Source organism: Seriola lalandi, unplaced genomic scaffold (assembly GCF_002814215.2).
Source record: "Seriola lalandi dorsalis isolate HSWRI2012SDOR001 ecotype SW California unplaced genomic scaffold, Sedor1 jcf7180002054367, whole genome shotgun sequence".
NCBI lineage: Eukaryota > Metazoa > Chordata > Actinopteri > Carangiformes > Carangidae > Seriola > Seriola lalandi.
Window position 1 is genome coordinate 138,115 of NW_019524920.1, and position 17,306 is coordinate 155,420.

At 39.7% G+C, this 17,306-nt stretch overlaps 1 protein-coding gene across 4 annotated transcripts in view; it reads right to left on the reverse strand.

Annotated features, from left to right (window-relative positions):
* Positions 1-17,306, reverse strand: part of ldb2a (LIM domain binding 2a) — a 90,818-nt gene that overhangs the window by 6,262 nt on the left and 67,250 nt on the right. Inside the window, exons 4-8 of one of the 4 annotated variants that reach the window (XM_023408549.2) lie at positions 16,444-16,566; positions 10,808-10,891; positions 5,841-5,964; positions 3,759-3,812; positions 2,777-2,907 (exon numbers count right to left, since the gene is read on the reverse strand). In XM_023408549.2, coding sequence (XP_023264317.1) covers positions 2,777-2,907; positions 3,759-3,812; positions 5,841-5,964; positions 10,808-10,891; positions 16,444-16,566 — 516 coding nt within the window. Of the gene's footprint in view, positions 1-2,770; positions 2,918-3,756; positions 3,813-5,840; positions 5,965-10,807; positions 10,892-16,443; positions 16,567-17,306 lie in introns of all 4 variants that reach the window. The other 3 variants (XM_023408548.2, XM_087174601.1, XM_087174600.1) reach the window with 3 other exon arrangements.

Below are 17,306 nucleotides of genomic sequence, written 5' to 3' on the forward strand. Positions count from 1 at the left end.
GGGGAGGGGGGGTGGGGGGGGCGTGATAGAGTAGAGTGTGTGCATGTGAAGGAGGGCTGGGGGTGGAGGGTGTATACAGATATCGGTGATAATGAGAGCTGGAACAGAGCCAAACTGCCTTCTAGAGAGAAAACAATTGCACACGCTGTGTATATGCAAGTGTGTGTGTGTGTGATATGTACATTATGTATGTGTGAGATGGAGAGGAGGAGGTAAAAGAAGAGAGTGAGGGCAACAAATCTCCCAAGATGACGAGACAGCTAACCACGGGACAGAAAATAGAGGGACAGTACAGTATATGTGTGTGTGTGTGTGTGTGTGTGTGTAGGTGGGAGAAAGAGTGCGTTCCTTATTTAGAAATACTGTCAAAAATACCAGGAAAATTATGTTTTCCAGCTACAAGTAACAAGCAGATGAACAACCCCTACCTGGTGGGAAACTGGAGAAACAAGTTCATCCAGTAACAAAATTAAACATCCAAATGGGAGACTCTTTTAAAGAACTACAGTGTCCATATACTCCACTGTGTCCCCTAGAAATTATATCTATATACTCCTTATATATTACCAATCTGCAACAATAAACATGTTTAGAAAGAAACAAAATACCTCCTGCATTATATATTGTCAGTGAATATTACTGCGGAGGAATCAACGTGAATCTTTGCTCGGTCACAAAAGATGTTCACTAACTATGTATTTTATTGGTTATTACACTCTTGCAATATTATATCTGCTTGTAGCAACTGACGCATGGCAAAACGTTTGTTTATTGTTATATTTAGAAACTTACAAGTACTTGGTTAGAGTCAGGGACAGACTGTTGTCTTGGTTATATACTGGAAAAGTCAAAAGACATGCTAGTTACATGTGTTTATTTCTGAGAGACAACTTTAAAGCATAAGACTGCTGATATTCTGCACTCTCTATACAGGTCTCCACTTTCTACACTTCTTTCAAAATGTAACAGGGAAGACAAATTAGCAGTACACACACATAACTTCTGGGAGACAGGGTTTCTATACTAAACACAATGAGTATAGAAAAGCATTAGCACCCTCAAATATCCCATTAAGAAGAATTAGTCCTGTGTAGAAGATGAACACACATTAATGCCAAGCAGCAACACTTTAACGTCAACAAATCCCGGTTATGTTCGGTATCAATGGACTTTTAGCTGTACTGGAATGATGTGTTCAAAAACACCAGAGTGCTGCACTGGCATGGGTACAGAATAGTAAATTGGATGCAGTAGTGTAAATATAATACAACACGTGTATAATGAGTGTATGGAATAAAACTCGACTCCCTGCAGACGACACAGCGCCACAGCATCGAGTCCTCGAGGGGAGTGCCAGGCATGTGGTGTAATACTCAGCTGTTTAAGAGGCTGTTTAACCCCTAACTGTGTCAAGTGGCCTGTTATGGAGTCATGTAGCAAAATCAGACATTCATACCCTGGCACACAGTACACAGACTGATAGATAGATAGATAGATAGATAGATTCCAGATAGAATATTATTGCCACGGGGATGCGGTGACTTCAAAGCAAGGAGGTTGTGGGTTCGAATCCCCCCCCCCCCCCCCCCCCCCACAGTCCAAAGACATGCAGGTTAACTGGCGACGGTGAATGTGAGTGAATGATTGTTTGTCTCTATGTGTCAGACTGTGATGGGCTGGCGACCTGTCCAGGATGTGCCCCGCCTCCGGCCCAATGTCAGCTGGGATTGGATAGGAGGTGTAGCTAATGGATGGATAGAAAATAACTTATCAATGTTGTTGTTTATATTATTATTGGTTATTAGTTTGTTAAATCATAGATATTAGTTAGTCACATAGTCTGCTGATGATATAAGGTAGTCAATTGTTCACTTAATTAATTTGTGGAAGACTAGTACTGTCACTAATACTACAGCAGTACAGGGCATGGTGAGTTGGTGACTGTATATGAACTTCATACAGTGCTCGAGTTTTTATTTGATTTCTTTACTTTTAATCAGAGGTGCTCTTTCAGAGCAGCGCCCTGCTTCACATTCGTACAGTTCTAGATGCGCAGTGCTGCTGAGTACAAGCTACCAGGCCCGTGGGCAGTTGTGAGTTCAGTGCCTTGCTCAAGGGCAGTTCGAGTGCGGTGGCTGAGAGAGGGCAGAGTGTCACTTTTCCCTCCCACATTTTCCCATTTGGTCCAGAGATTCAAACCTTTTTTTTTCTTCTTTTTTTTTTTTAAACCCTCCAGGCTATGGCCACTTGGTTGAGCAACAGGGTCAGCTGGGTCTTTTTAAACATACATATTCTGAAGAACATGCAGGGCACTCCGAGAAACACTGGGAGAAAATTAAGGAAGTAACTACAAATCGGCAGTAAAAGTGATTTGACACAATCTGCAGCAAAGCAGCAAAAGGAACACTTCTATTCACCTTCTTTACTTGTTATTTATAAATGTAACTGTTCTTGTACTATTTTTTGCTTTGATGATTTTTAATGTCATTTGTGTCACTCCTTATGATATTTGATGAGTTCTCGCTTTGCCTTTTGGGGCGAGATGTTTTCATTTAAGTCCCTCGGGGCTTCTTTGTCTCACTGCACAGGTTTCAGTTTCTTTTCTACCATCTCCTCCTGGTGTTTTTCTCTCATTTGTGCAAATAAATTAAACCTAATAGCTGCAATACCATTAGGAATTTCTTGTGCCTTTGTGTAACCCTGCAAACATGCACGTGGAGATATAGAAAAAAGTAAAAGAGGAGGCAAACCGAGTGGAGCTGATGCTTACAGGTACCTGACTGGAGAGGCTGAAGTTGGTGGCGGGGCTGCGTTTCTTGCTGGCAGTGGTGCCCACGCTGCTGTTGGCGCTGCTGGCTGAGTTCTTCCGTTTCCTCCTCTTCGTGGTTGTCTGTCGGGCAGGCTCAGCTTTGGCGCGACCAGCAAAGAGAAACAGAGGCCATGCCAAGAACATAATGCATACAGACGGAGACAAGGTGTAGGGCTGTGTGCAGTGTGGAGTGAGCATTTGTGTGTGTGTGTGTGTGTGTGTGTTTGAGGTCATACAGTAAAGGCTCGGACAGGCAAATTCAGAAGTAGAGACACAAAGGTGCGCAAACAAACTTATATCCAAAGCCCACATTAGACAGAGAGAGAGAGAGCGCACACACACACAAACACAAAGACACGTAACACAAACAAGAGCGACTAGTCTACAGTGATCCATGCTTTGTTTTCTTCAGAGGTGAAACCACACGAGTGTTAACATCTCCCAAGACATGCACTAGTAAGAAAGAACCCCTGTTCATTTGCATAAATGCTCAACAATGGACCCTGATGTTCAACGTAATGTAAATTTGCTAATGATTTCAGCGCTGCACCAATTGCCATGTTCCTCAATAGCATGAGCCAGATTAAAACTGCTCTGCTGAGGCAGAAAGCACATTCATGTTTGTATTACTGAACACGCTTTTACACTGCGTCCATTCTTGCACATTTGTTGCATTTCTATGGATGTGATTTGCTGAGCATGACCATGTTATTGTTCTAATCATTTTGTTATAGGCAGAGCTGGAGAAACCTGCTTCTACATGCATGAAACTTGCATATGAAACCTGTATTTGTTATTCATTACAGGTGTTAGTTCCATTTGTTAACATGCGGTTGAGCATCCATGATAAACCTGCACACAAAAATGTATTTCATGGCATTCCGGCGAGCACTACAACGCTGCTTCCACATAAGACTACAGACAGTTAACAATGTAAGAGAGAAGATACCTTTTTTGTGATTTGTGGGAAATATTTCCGTTTTGAAGTTCTGTGGGTGTCCAGCTGAAACCGGAGCCAAAATCAGTTTAATTTTGTTCAGGCGATGACAACAGAGAAAAGGTAGAGAAATAATTGTACATTCAGTGCCATACAGATGCTATTCAACACCACTGGGAAACTTGTGCTTCAACGAAAGATGTTTTTCCAATTATGAGCTACACATAATTCCTAAAGGTGCAATTAAACCACATGTGAAATCATTATTATTAAAAACATATAAAGTGATGACACAGGTTAATAGAGATCTTGGAGTTTCTAGTATCTATGAAGCAATTTATGTAGTGCATAATTTATGAATACATGATTTTGCAAATCCTGCCAACATTTGTTAGAAAACATTATGCCTTTTAATCTCAAGAGAGACAAGAAAACACTGCTGTGATCTTCAAACAGATGTCTGAAAATGAAATACATTTTTCGAGGTTCTTACTAATCACACCAAGGGAGATGCTTTCATATTCAGTTAGAACAACCAGCGACTCATGATACAAACAAAACTGAAACTATAAATCAGAGCCAAAACAATAAGGGGCTTTTTCATCAGCATCTTTCCTCTTTTGATTCCTGACTTTGACAGACGTGTGAGCAAAAAAAAAAAAAAAAAAAAAAAAGCGGGCCTATTGTCAGAGACAATCATTTCTGTTATCCAACCGGTTTCCTTCGATGCTGAACCGGTGACGCACTAAAATTACTTCCATTTCCACCAAAAGGACTTATCAGAGCATAAATGCGCCTGTGGCTTCCTTCCTGGCTGAATCCCAACCAGTTTCCAAGCTGGAGAAGAATTGCAGGAAAAAGGGGAATAACACGCTACCAATGAGGAAAGCTGCAATTGCAGCAAAGATCAGGCAAACTGCATGTCAAAATATAGGCAGATGACATGACCCTGAAAAACTCTCTTCTTAACTGGTGGAACAAACTGAAGAGGCCTGGCTTAAAGGACATTTAATGTAATGCAACAATACCATTAAGCAACTGAGTATAACTTAGGGACACAAAACAAGCACTCCAGCACAATACTGCTGCATATTAAATCTGACTACTCCACACTTAAAGCTGGATATGTTATAAAACTGCATCGCCCATAAAGGATTTCATATTTAAGCTGTGTTCTCTTTCCATGTGCAAAATTAACCATCAATACAAGAGTCCCCCCCCCCCCCAGACTTTATATTCATAAAACGCTTTCCATGTTTTTTTCCCTCTGTTTTTTTCTTTTCTTTGAAGAACGTCGTTGACGCTGGGGAGCTGCTGGCCGGGGAGCTGGATCTACTAGTTTGATTACACCCGGCACTCTTAATTAAAGTTACACAGGTCTGAGTCAAAGGCTTTTTGACTGGTGTTGGTTTTTAAAGACATCTCGTCACGGCTCGCTAAGCATTGCAGTAATTTGCAGCCACTCCGATGTGTCCAAAAAAACTGAGCTTACTCTTTCTCTCCAGCTTAAGACCACACAGCCAATTTAAGCCTGGTATTTTTCAGAAACCGCCCTTAAAACATCAATCATAGAAAGCTGAGAGGCCTGTTAAGATTGGCAAGGTTGGGATTCGAGAGGCAACCCTGAATTCTGATTAATTTCACATACCTGACAGGCAAAACAGATTTAAGGAATTAAGACATATAATGGCAAATTTGGAAACATAAATGATGCAATAAAAACATAGTCTGAGAAAAATATTCCTGTTTCTACAGAGTGAGTGACGCCACAGAATTAAAAGCTGCGTTTGAAAGGAAGCAACTTAAATTTCTGGGAGGAGAAATGATTAACACCAACTACCGGATGTAAATGTAAATATTTCTGTTGTTGTCACTTATACAATCTGTATTTCATTTTATTCTTATTGTCTCTGGGCTGTTCAGAGAAGCAGGTTTATGTGAAGTTAGTATCTGAAAATCTTTGCTGAAAGGAAACCAGAAAAGCTCTTTTTCACATTTTTCCAGGTTCGTGTTCCAGACACGTTTTCCAGATCTGCCTCTTTGAGCAGCTTTAATTAGACAGTAAAGATGTGAGTTTCAGCAGTAGATAGTTACCTGGTGGAGCGACCATTCTCTGCCATTTTTGGAATAGGCATGTCTTGAGACAGTCCCGGGGGCTGAGGTTGTAAGTCTTGTGCCTTGACATGAGCTCCTGCATGGGCTCCAGGATGACACACAACTGCAGACACAACAGGACAAACCACACGTTCAGTTTAAAGACGATTCATTTAACTTTTGATGAGCACAGAAAACAGAAAACAACGGCCATAAAAACAGTTTGTTGCTTAATTAATCGCCACAGACTGACTTTGAGTGATTAATTGTGCAGTAAATCTAGTTTTTTATAGACACCATTAATAAAGTACCTTTAAAAAACAGGTTTATTGTCAAGTGCTTCGGGAAGAAGGAGCAGAAGACGGATAGAGAGAGCGAGAGATGGGCAGGATGATACATTTTAATATGAGCAGCTTTTGTTGAGCTGTTTACAACTCTCACCAAAATGTGAATGACACACATATTCATGCACACACACTTGGACGCACACATTTGTCTGGCTATTCTCTCTTTAAACACAGCGAACACACAGAACAGTCCCTCATTCCCACACTGCTCTCCAACAATATTCTCCAGTTAAAAGACCTTAAGTACAATATTCAGTCTGGAGAAAACTGTAAATCTCTGGTGATCTGCAGTGAGAGGAACCAGGGGTCAGCCTGTCATCTTTAATACATCAGGCTTAGCTTATCCAGATAACATCTGGATAACATTACAAGCCGGACAGCCCGCCTTCTTCGACAGCGGCAACCATCCAGATGCTTGTCAGTACAGTCAGAGGACAGGGATTGGACAGGCACTGGGACGTCGACATTGGTGGACCAATCACAACACAACATTGGGATCAAACTCCAGGCAACCGGCCCTGTTCATATCCTCAGACTGGATGCAGTTCCGTTGCTCTTCCCAAACGTTCCTCTAGCTTGAGAAAAACTTGACCTTTACACTCTTTTTCAGCAACGTCCAGTTTTGTGACAATGAATAACTATTAATGTTATTTTAAAGCCAATTCCAAAACTATGAAGAACCGGCATCATGGTGGCCTAGCGGTTTAATATGCATACCATTCACTATGACTACATCATCCCCAGTCGGAGCCTTCTACATGCCACTCCCCTCCTCTCCCCTCCACCGTGTTGTGTCACATCTCTACGGTCTACTTACAAATGCAAAATAAAAAATATAAAACGCATGAGAACTTGAAAAAGTGAATAAAACTACTGCAGAGCAGGTCTTCAGCGTCTTCTTTTTGTTGTTGGCCGGTAAGAAGCTTTCATATGTTCAGTGAAGAAACTGCTCTCCTCATTTGCAAAAAGTCACAGGGTGGAGGTGATGTGTGTAGGAGTCACTTATTGGCTTCATTTAATGATGACAACAATCCTTTTTTTTTTTTAACCTTGACCAAGACCACAAGCTTCCGAGTACTGTGGTGCATCTTTGTCCTACGAAGTGAGACTCCACATGAGAAAAACAACCTTTTTTGTTTGTTGTTTAAGTACGAGAACTTGTTGATCCCCTGACAGCCATAAATGCATATCAGGTGGGATATTATTGTTGTTGCTTCTACAGAGCACATCACTTGTAAGAACTTGTGTCATACAAAGAGAAACAGATGTTCCTCTGACGCGTCGTTCAGACTAGAACCTGGATCAGATTTCACTAATGGTCATTTTGTACTTAAATCAGTTTCTGGACTTAAAAATCGACCCAGGAGAATCAGTTTCTCAAGTGTGAGAATTGTTGCTTTTCTTTGTCACGTGATAGTGAACTGAATATCTCTGGATTGTGGACTGTTGGGTGAAAATGACAAAAGTGACATTTGAAGACGTCACTATGGTCTGTGGGAAATTATAACAAGCAGTTTTCACTTTATTCTGGCATTTTATAAAATAAACGATTAATCAAATATTCGAAAAATGAATTGGCAGAAAAATCGATAATGAAATGATTCGTTAGTTGCAGCCTTACGTCACAACATTTCCTCCTTTGCTCCCATTAAACAAGAGTCCTGATCCCGACAGTTCAGCCTCAAACAGGGCTTTGTTACTTGAATGTAAACATCTGACCTGATGCTGTTTCTTTGGAGGAGAATCTTGTTCCAAGAAACATGTTGTTTACACGTTATTCTTCCACACAAAAGAACATATTAGAAGCTCGTACAGTAAATGTCATCTGATGCAAGATTGAGGTCTTGGCCGTTGTAGCAACATCGCTATGGTACGGCTAACCAGGCAAGCAGTCATTGTAGTTACAGAGCGTGCTGTAAGGTCAAAACTGTTAACTTGCTCAAGGGCACTTTGACAGTCGTTACTGCGAGAAAGGAGACTGTTAATCATTCACTGCATGCTCAAATGATCTCATGTGACCTTCAGCAACTCAGCACCTCTACGTTTCTGATGTCAGGTCTAATCAGCATGCTCATCACCTCATAACACCTAGAATCCCTGCAAAAAAATGTTTTAGCATTATGGATATTCAAACCAGGGATGTTCACCAGTCCGGGGGTTTTTAAGTAGTTTTGCTAACAACCATAGGTTCAGCTGCTTACGCCAAATTACCCTACATAAATATAGTAATGTCTGCCTGTATTCCCTCTGTTAGGACGGCAGTGTTTTGATGCCATGCAGCTGGAGGTAAAGTGAACATCCCTGTAACAGACTAATCCCGTGTTCTCCTCTGATAGTTCCCTCCTGACACAGTAATATCCCTCCCCAGCTCAGCCAACAAGCCCTGGCTCTCAGCCTGAAAACAAGGGCTATTTTCAGGCTGAATAGTAGGAAGCCGGCAGCTCCAATACATGGAAAGGCTTAAATACTCCAACTGAAAAAAAAAAAAAATGAAAAAAAAAAAGAGTGTGTGTGTGTTTGTGAGAGTGAAAGAAAGGCCGGTTGTAACCCCTTAGCCAGGAAACTGTCACTCTCTTTTGGAAGAACTGATAAACGCTGGGAAAGGCCTTTTCCAGAGAAACATTACTGCCAGTTTAATGTGAGGAAAGGGTGTATTTTACCTTGACACCCTATGATAACAGTAGAGGAAAATATAATTTGCAAATTGTGGGACATGCTGAATAACAGTGACTTCACAGCAGTTGTTCCCAAAACTGGGGATTGGGATCTCCAGAAGGGGCAGCAAGATGATTATTGGGGTAGGAAATAAGAAAATTCTCCTGCAGAAAGTACATATGATTTCAGACTTTCTTGTGATCTTTGCTTTGCTCTTGTGAAGTAGTATAGTTTTATGTCTTTAAGCCTCAAAATAGTTTCCAAATGACACTGCTAAAAGGAAAATCACACTTGTTAACTGAACTGTGAGCAGTTTAATCAAACACGCTGCTTCATATTAATGATCAAAAGCAATAATGGCCATAAACCACCTCAATTCTTCCATCTTATTCCATAAAGCTTCCAATCTGGCAAAACTATCTAACAATAAACTAACTAACGCTTCTACTAGTTTATGATGTTTTCATTATTAGTGAAATGAAAAGAAACTTCAGAACAAGGTTAAATCCCTCATTAAGATGAGTATTTTGTGGCATTTAAAATAAAACCACATTGTGCTCTGGGAAAGCTGGCCAATCCTAATTTACCAGAGACGTGAGGATTTATGGGAAATATTTCAGGTTTAGACCACTGAGGCAGTGCAAATAATTTCGACAAACTCTTCAAAGGCGACGCTGGGACTGTTCAGACATAAACAACTAAACCTCTTCCATAAAATGCATGCTGTCAGCAAACAGAAAACAAGGCATGATCCCTGTTTCATTGTTTTATTTTGCTGAGTACTGACCATCTGAATCACTAAAATAAAAGCATGAACATAAGCTAAATCTTTAGTGTGTAATTACAGATACTTGAATTATGTGTTTTCTCTTGCAGCACTATTACAGTTGCTTTCTGCATAGAAAATCATTGTTATAGGAAAACAAAAACAGCCACCCTGCTCCCTCTCTCCCTCCCTCTCTCCCTCTCTCCCACTCTCTGTGTGTCTTTCTTCACTCAGTTATTATAAGCAGCGGAGGTGCCGTTCCCCGATTCGCGCGCCATTTCACAATTATGAGTCTCAACAGGGAGCGTTCATTAATGTTATGCTAATTTTCTGTATCCAATTAATTCTTCTCTCTCCCCGTCTCTCTCCTGCTCGCTCTTGTTCTCCCATTTGGAAAGCGTAGCTGTCAGTCAACTGTGGCGTCGAAAAAAACAAATAAAACCCTGTGAAATAATCACTAATGTATTCAGCCGGCTTATACTTCCTATTTCCGTAAATTATATTGCTGCGGTCAGGTAGAAAAACATGTATATGCAGAGAGTAAAGAAGAAATAAGTGCTTATTTTTTGTTTTGATGCCATGCACTTTTGAAATTATACACTCAGGTTTCAAACGCTCAAGACTCATAAAAACGTGTTCTGCACATAAATAACAGCATTGGCTTTCAATTCCTGTAAGACGGAGAAAAAGAGTTACGATACGACCTTAAATAAACTAAAGAGCGAGTATGAGAAAGTATTAAAACATATCTGAAAACGAAACTCAAGGAAAACTTGAATATTCAAACACTGAATATACCTGTAAATTTAAAATGTTGCTTAAAACATTACAAATTCATTGCAAGGAGCATATTAACTATGACAAAAAAAATAATATTCTACATAATAAAAACAACTTTATGCCGTCTAGACACACAAGCAGAAGAGATTTAGTTAGAAACATGAGTAACATGAATTACTATGTTTAAAAATGGACAAGAATTGGTCCTTCGTGTGCATTAAGTGTGAGGAGATGAGAACAAAAACAAAAGCAGAATGACAGTCATAGACATTGCACGCCTACACACATACACACACATCCGTACGTGCGTGCGCACACACACACACACACACACACACACACACACACACACACACTCACACACACACACACTCACACACACACACACACACAGACACACACACACACAGACTCCTTACCCTGAGGTAGTTGAGGGTGAAGTTGGTCAAACCCATGCGAGTGATGTTTTTGGACAGTTGTTCCAGCACCTGAGGGTCTTGTGCCTAAAGTCAGCAGCAGAGACATAAAAATGAATAAAATGTTACACACACACACACACACACACAAAAACACACATATATCTATATATATATAGATATATGTGTGTGTAAATATGTATATATGTATATACATGTATGACACATTTATATCTTGTTATGTTTGCATTCAACTGACTACAACTAAACAAATTATCTGTGGACAATTAGGCTAATTGGCGTTCATCGAATTTGCACAATTGACACATTCACACCCTCAAGTCATAAATGCAACTACTTAACATAGTTATTGAATTTGCTATCAGTCTGAATGGAAGAATTTCTTTCCCTCATTTCACGCAATTGTCAAACTGTAAGTTAATTAATCAATATTACTTTGTCATCACATTTTAAATTCCACACATTCTTAATTTCATATCTTGTCTGAATTTGATGATGTTGGTTTAGTGCATATATACATGGTGTGGGCTGCAGAGGAAAACAATTTAATAGTGTTAAATTAGTGAAAAACCTGCATATGTAACCCACCCTTTCATTTTATGCATTGTACTTTGTTTGTGTGAAGCATAAATAGCTAAAGAGCAGCAAGATCCAGATGACAGTTGCATTAGTTACAAGAAAAATTAAGAAATGACCACCATCTTCAAATGCATTCAAAAAAATTTGCACTGAATCAACTGATTCTAAAATATAAAATGAATGGAAAGCGTGTGATTCAACAGCATGTGTAGGAGTAAAGAATACATCTTAAGTCAGAAGAAACCAAAAGAAAAGCCAAGATAGAAATTATAGGATGGCATCTGATTGAAAAAAAAAAATCTCATGAGGACACATGATTATTCACTAAGCCTGTTTGCTGCTCCAAGAATAAGCAGTCAAATTATAAAAAGCTGTAGGTATTGACAGAGCAAAACATAGCCCAGACTGAGCAGAAGCAGTGAGCACACTTGCATTCACTGCCTCATGAAATATGCATAATTCTATCTCCAGTCGCATCTCTGTGTGGAGAAAGTCAAGAGGGAAGCAAGGGAGTCCTTCTGTACCGTCAGCAGACCAACATGAGTGACAGGAGAATTGAACCAGTGTGCATTATTGGCAGCCGGCAGATCAGAATCTGAATTACTTTACTCATCAAGTAGAATTAGGCTAAACGTACTGTACAGAAATTTGTCTCGACAGCGCTGGTGCAGAGTTGTATCAACAATTTGTAGAAATGCGAGTAAATAGTGGCACATATGGCGCGGGGACAACAGAGACACTCTGTTTCAAGAGGCCAAAGACAGACAAACAGCGGAGTACAAACTGCAGGAAAACACATTCAGAATTCCAGATGCACGGCGGTGAAGTTTAAACAGTGAAGACCATGTCAGTGAGCATCTACAGTGAATGTATCACACCTAATGTAAGAGTAGCGGCGATGACGCTCAGCAGTGGTGCAATGTCATCTGCAGAGGTTCTGTACTCAAATACAACTCAGAGGTACTTTGACACCATTTGAGGCGCCATTTAATGAGACGTTTTACTGTTAGAAATATTTCACATTAAAAAATCATAAGCTTAGAAAATATCACACTTTGTTATGGGTTAATTTACCCAGCTATCTATAATGTAGTTAAAATTAGCTTGCAGCATGATGAACTACAGCAGTACTGTAAAAATAGCTGCTTCCACCTCAATGCATCAGTAATAATAATCCAAAAATATAAGATATAACAAACACTTGATACCTGAAGTTTTTATTAAAGTAAGATTTTAAATGCAGGACCTTTATTTTTAACACAGTATTTTTACACTGTTGTATTGATATTTTTACTTAATAAAAGATGTGAATTCTTCTTCCATTATACAGCACGCGTGTCTCCCTGCTACTATTAATGTGTTTACTATAACAGCTGTTGCATCTGTACCATGCTGCATTATTTGTAACTGTTTGTCTTATGGTTTATTGTCATAAATTTTAATGTATATTTACATAACTGTTTGCGTTCCACACGACTGCTCAACCTTATGTGTGTGTGTGTGTGTGTGTGTGTGTGTGTGTGTGTGTGTGTACAGGGGATGTGTATGTATTTGTGTGCGGGTGGTTGGGAGGGGGGTGTACCAGATGTTAGGGAGGGAGACACATAGGATACATCACTAGAAATGATGTGCAGCTTCTGCAGCGTGTTTATATTTTCTTTTTGTTCTTCTATCTTTGTGTATTTTTTTTTCACCCTCGACCAAGTCAATTCCTCCTTTTGTAGAATTTTGAAGTACCAGTACTCCATAATGAGTACTTTCATTTTTAATAATTTAATTACAATATTGCTGCTAGTAATACGATTTTGCAGGACTTTTACTTGCTACTTTAACTTGAATAAAATCTCTGATATTATTAATAGGTTTCTGAAGGGATGGGCTGAAGATAAAGTTTGACTCTTGGTTGTAATTATGGAGCAATAAAACCTGAATGTGATAAGTTGAGACACCTGTCAATCAAGTAATCACAGCCTAAATTATACCTCTGTGTACGCCTTGATTTCTCTGTAATGGAGAAATGACTCACAATCATCATCAAAACACACTTTAGAAAGACTAAAAATTATTGAGAATACAATTTTTTATTGGAAAAAATGTAATGTATGATCACTGACTTCAATACAGATCAATTTCTGCAGTCAGCATCTAGTGGGCATTACAGGAACTGCAGAACTTTGGCTCTGGCTTCAACACTGAGCTGTGATGGTTATACATCACACATTTTATACAAGAACTGAATTAACATCTGAGATTACTTCTGTGATGAAGCTTAAACATTTTAAGCTAAATTAGCATAGCACCAATGTCCATACATTACATACAGGGATATGGGACACAGCAGGTGTTTGAGTCCTCACCATTAATTGAGAACTACTCAATTTTATAAGTGCTGTTATAAACTTGAACAGTGATAAATGTAAAGCAGCCAGTGGAGAAATCTAAGCTTTTCATAGTGCATAACCATGTTATCACTGTATCTTTAGTGCCCCTATTTAGCCTTTATAAGCAGCATATAAACATCTATTAAATGGTTAAAAACACACTATGATGTAGTTCAACTGTTAAGTGTTTATTAATGTATTTGGTAACAACTCAACCTTTTAAGTTGATGCTGATGAATAAACAGATAAAAAACACAGTTGTACTAACATCAAATACGTCTTCATAGTTATACTTGCTGATAAACACTGTAGTTAGTAACCACTTCAAACTGTCCCTTTATCTACTTACAACTACATTATAGTGCACAGTAAACCATTAAGTGTTTGTATAATGCTTATAAAAGACTAATTAGGGCCCTTAAAGTAAAGTGTTACCTTAATCAGTCCTAACAACTGGTTACAAAATTAATCCTATTCATCCCGTACTTTGTTAAATGCAAAGTCTTCTTGTCCTCATCATATGTAGTACATTCAGTAGATTTGTAGGTTGATTTCACTTTGGGTACATTTTACTTTGAGTTGAAAGTCGTTTTTCCTCATATTGAGAAGGTTTCTTTTTTTGTATTCCAAGTTGTTGTTGAAGTTGCTCTCCTGTACATGTTCATACTGTTTCCATCCCAGAACAAAAAGCTGATGTAATGAGTCAGTCAATAACGGCTTCTACTGCTTACAGGCCTGTTCTTTATAAACTTCTAAAAACTAAAACTTTTCCAAACAGTTCCTCCTGAGTGACAGTAAAAATCAGAAAGTTGGCCCACCGCCGTGTACAGCTACATCTGTGCTGGTATCTGCAGTTTCAACCCTCCTATTCTGACTCCCATGTGTCTGTATCTGCTTTCATTAGCTCAGGCAGCGATCAAAAGAGTGAACTCACACTCGCACACAAATCACTGAAGATCTGGCCAGGACCCACAATACCTCACAATAACCCACTCTCTAGGAATTAGTGTGAATACCCACAGGGGCCAATTTATTGGTGAGTGAAATTCATATGAAGATTTGGTCAAAAAAGAAGCTGGCTACACAGGCAGAGCTGCCTCTTACACACCTTTAGCTCCATGGGGGTAAAGAGAAAATGTTGAAAGGAAAAAAATGTAATTTTATCTAACAGGCAAATGGAAGGAGTATCACTGTGGAGAAGAAAAACGCATGTAAGAGCACTTTTATTATTGTTGTTCTGTTGTCATTTTCGTTCCAAAACCCCTTTCAGACATGGAATACATAACACTGCTGACTTCGTTTATCTGTTAAAGTAATGGCTTCTTATCCTTCAGACAGTTTTTTTTTTTTTAACATAGAGTTTCATCACAGCTTTTTTCAGACGTGACAGCACATTTAAGGGAAGAGCCATGTGCTTGCGCAACATTTGGCACCTGGTGCGCAAGTGCGGTGAGTTGACAAATTTAATGATGATAAGGAGGAAAAATGTTTTCTGGTCTCTCACGGGCTGCATCACTGATGGATTTTGTCACTGAAGCTTTAATTAATGATCATCGTGAGTGCAATGGACGCTTGCTCCCACTTCTCTTCTAGTTAATCTCCTAATAAATTTTCTCATGAATCTCATCATTTATTAGTCCATCATAGTCCAGTGCACAAGTCCAACAGTGCACAACTACAGAGTGACAGAACGTTACAAATTTCTATTTGCTAACGAGCTGTATGCTTTTAGTTAAAAACGTGAGAAATGTGTTTGTGGTTCACAATCAAATATAGAGTATATAGACTTTTCTGACGTGAGGAGAATCTCCCTAACAACACAAAGTTCATTCAAAGTGGTTCAGAGTTCATTAAAGTTTATTAATCTATTAAAGTTTTTCAAACTATTTATTTAATTGAGCACAGGAGATGATACTCAGGAAAATTATTAAGGTGATCTTAATCAAGTGAACAAGACTCACATTTAGTTCCTCATCACATTCAAATCAGACGTGTGAAGTGTTACAGAAATGTTAATAGGTCCGACCTAGTAAGATTGCCATTGTGACTTTTATGCAAAAGTGATTTGGGCTCTTACTCAGATATGAGACCGACTTGTAAAACTGCCATCACATTTACGCAAAGAGGTGTCTGAGAAGGGGTTAGCAGAGTTTTATAACCCGTGGGCCCTTGATACATATAAAAGCACAATTGTATAGTCCTGGGGCCAGTGTGAGTATATTCATAATCTGCCTTCCTTTATTTATGGAAAAATGTGTTTTTCTTCCCCCAACAGCAGAGTTATATCATAGAGTTACCTTCTGCTAGGAAACCTTCTGCTAGCTCTAGCTACACTGCACAGCTCCAGTGACTAAATGTGTTACACTTAGTGGAATTAAGCAGATTATTCATTCGACCTTGTTTTTTTTTTTTCCTCTCTCTCCTTTTTTCAGACAAGGGCCCTTTCTATCCTCAGTGGCCTTTGATGTCTGCAAATAAATTGGTTTGCAAAAATCCCTCCAAACTGCTTTGTTGGCGTTTAAATTTCATATGCTCATGAATAGCTTCAAAAAAGTGTCTTGGCAGAGAGCGGAGACCCTCGTTAGGATTCAAAAAGTGACACCAAGAACCGGGCAGATCTGGGTGTTTTGTGTCGCGTGTTAATGATGTCACACTCACGTGCATGGCCAGGATGCTGCGGGGGATGAGCTCTCGGTATTGCCGGATGGTAAAGTGCCACGTCTTGATCCTCATCAGATCATCAAAGGCAAACTCCAGTATCAAACGACCCTCTGTGCAAACCTGGACAAAGATCACATAGTTAGTGTTATTTTATATTTCTCCTCAGCCTGATATCTCTTTCACTAATCTTTAAGCGTCTGGCAGGCAACCGTCAGCTGATTTGGACGCAGACAAAAAAGAAATCAGTGTTTATTGGCCAGGCGTGATTTTGATAAAAAACGCTGGAAGGGTTTCGTCTCCGTTTTGGAATTTGTTCAAGGACTTTGTAGCATGGAGCGAGCTATTATGCTCCCAATATTTACTCTGCTCGCTTCCCTCATTCAGAGCATCTGTCCTTGGGCCTCTCAACCATCCAGCTATTTCTAAAATGTGAAAATAAATGTAATCTAGAGAGGGGTGTGTTTACGCCAGAGACAAAAGAACTTCAGGTCAGAGAGAGTTGCCAATTAGGAGGAAGGAGAGAGAGGGAGAGAGAAGGAGGGAGAGAGAGGGAGGAAGACAGAGACAGAAACAGTAAGGGGAAAAAAACATTTTTTCGCCCCTTTAGCTGAATTCAGCGCTTGCCGGGGACCTTGCGCTTCTCCCGTATTTCGTTGCTGTGACAACCAGGGAGAGAGAGGAGAGAGAGAGAAACGGAGAGACAGACAGAGCGAGGGGAAAAAAAATCAGCTGATTAGTTGGCATGGCAACGGCAAAGATGTAATCCCACCAGACACACTCTAATCAATGCCCCCAGCGCAGATGGTCTCCTGAGGATCAACAAGAAAGAGGCTAGCAGCCATACTGCCCCCCCACCCCCA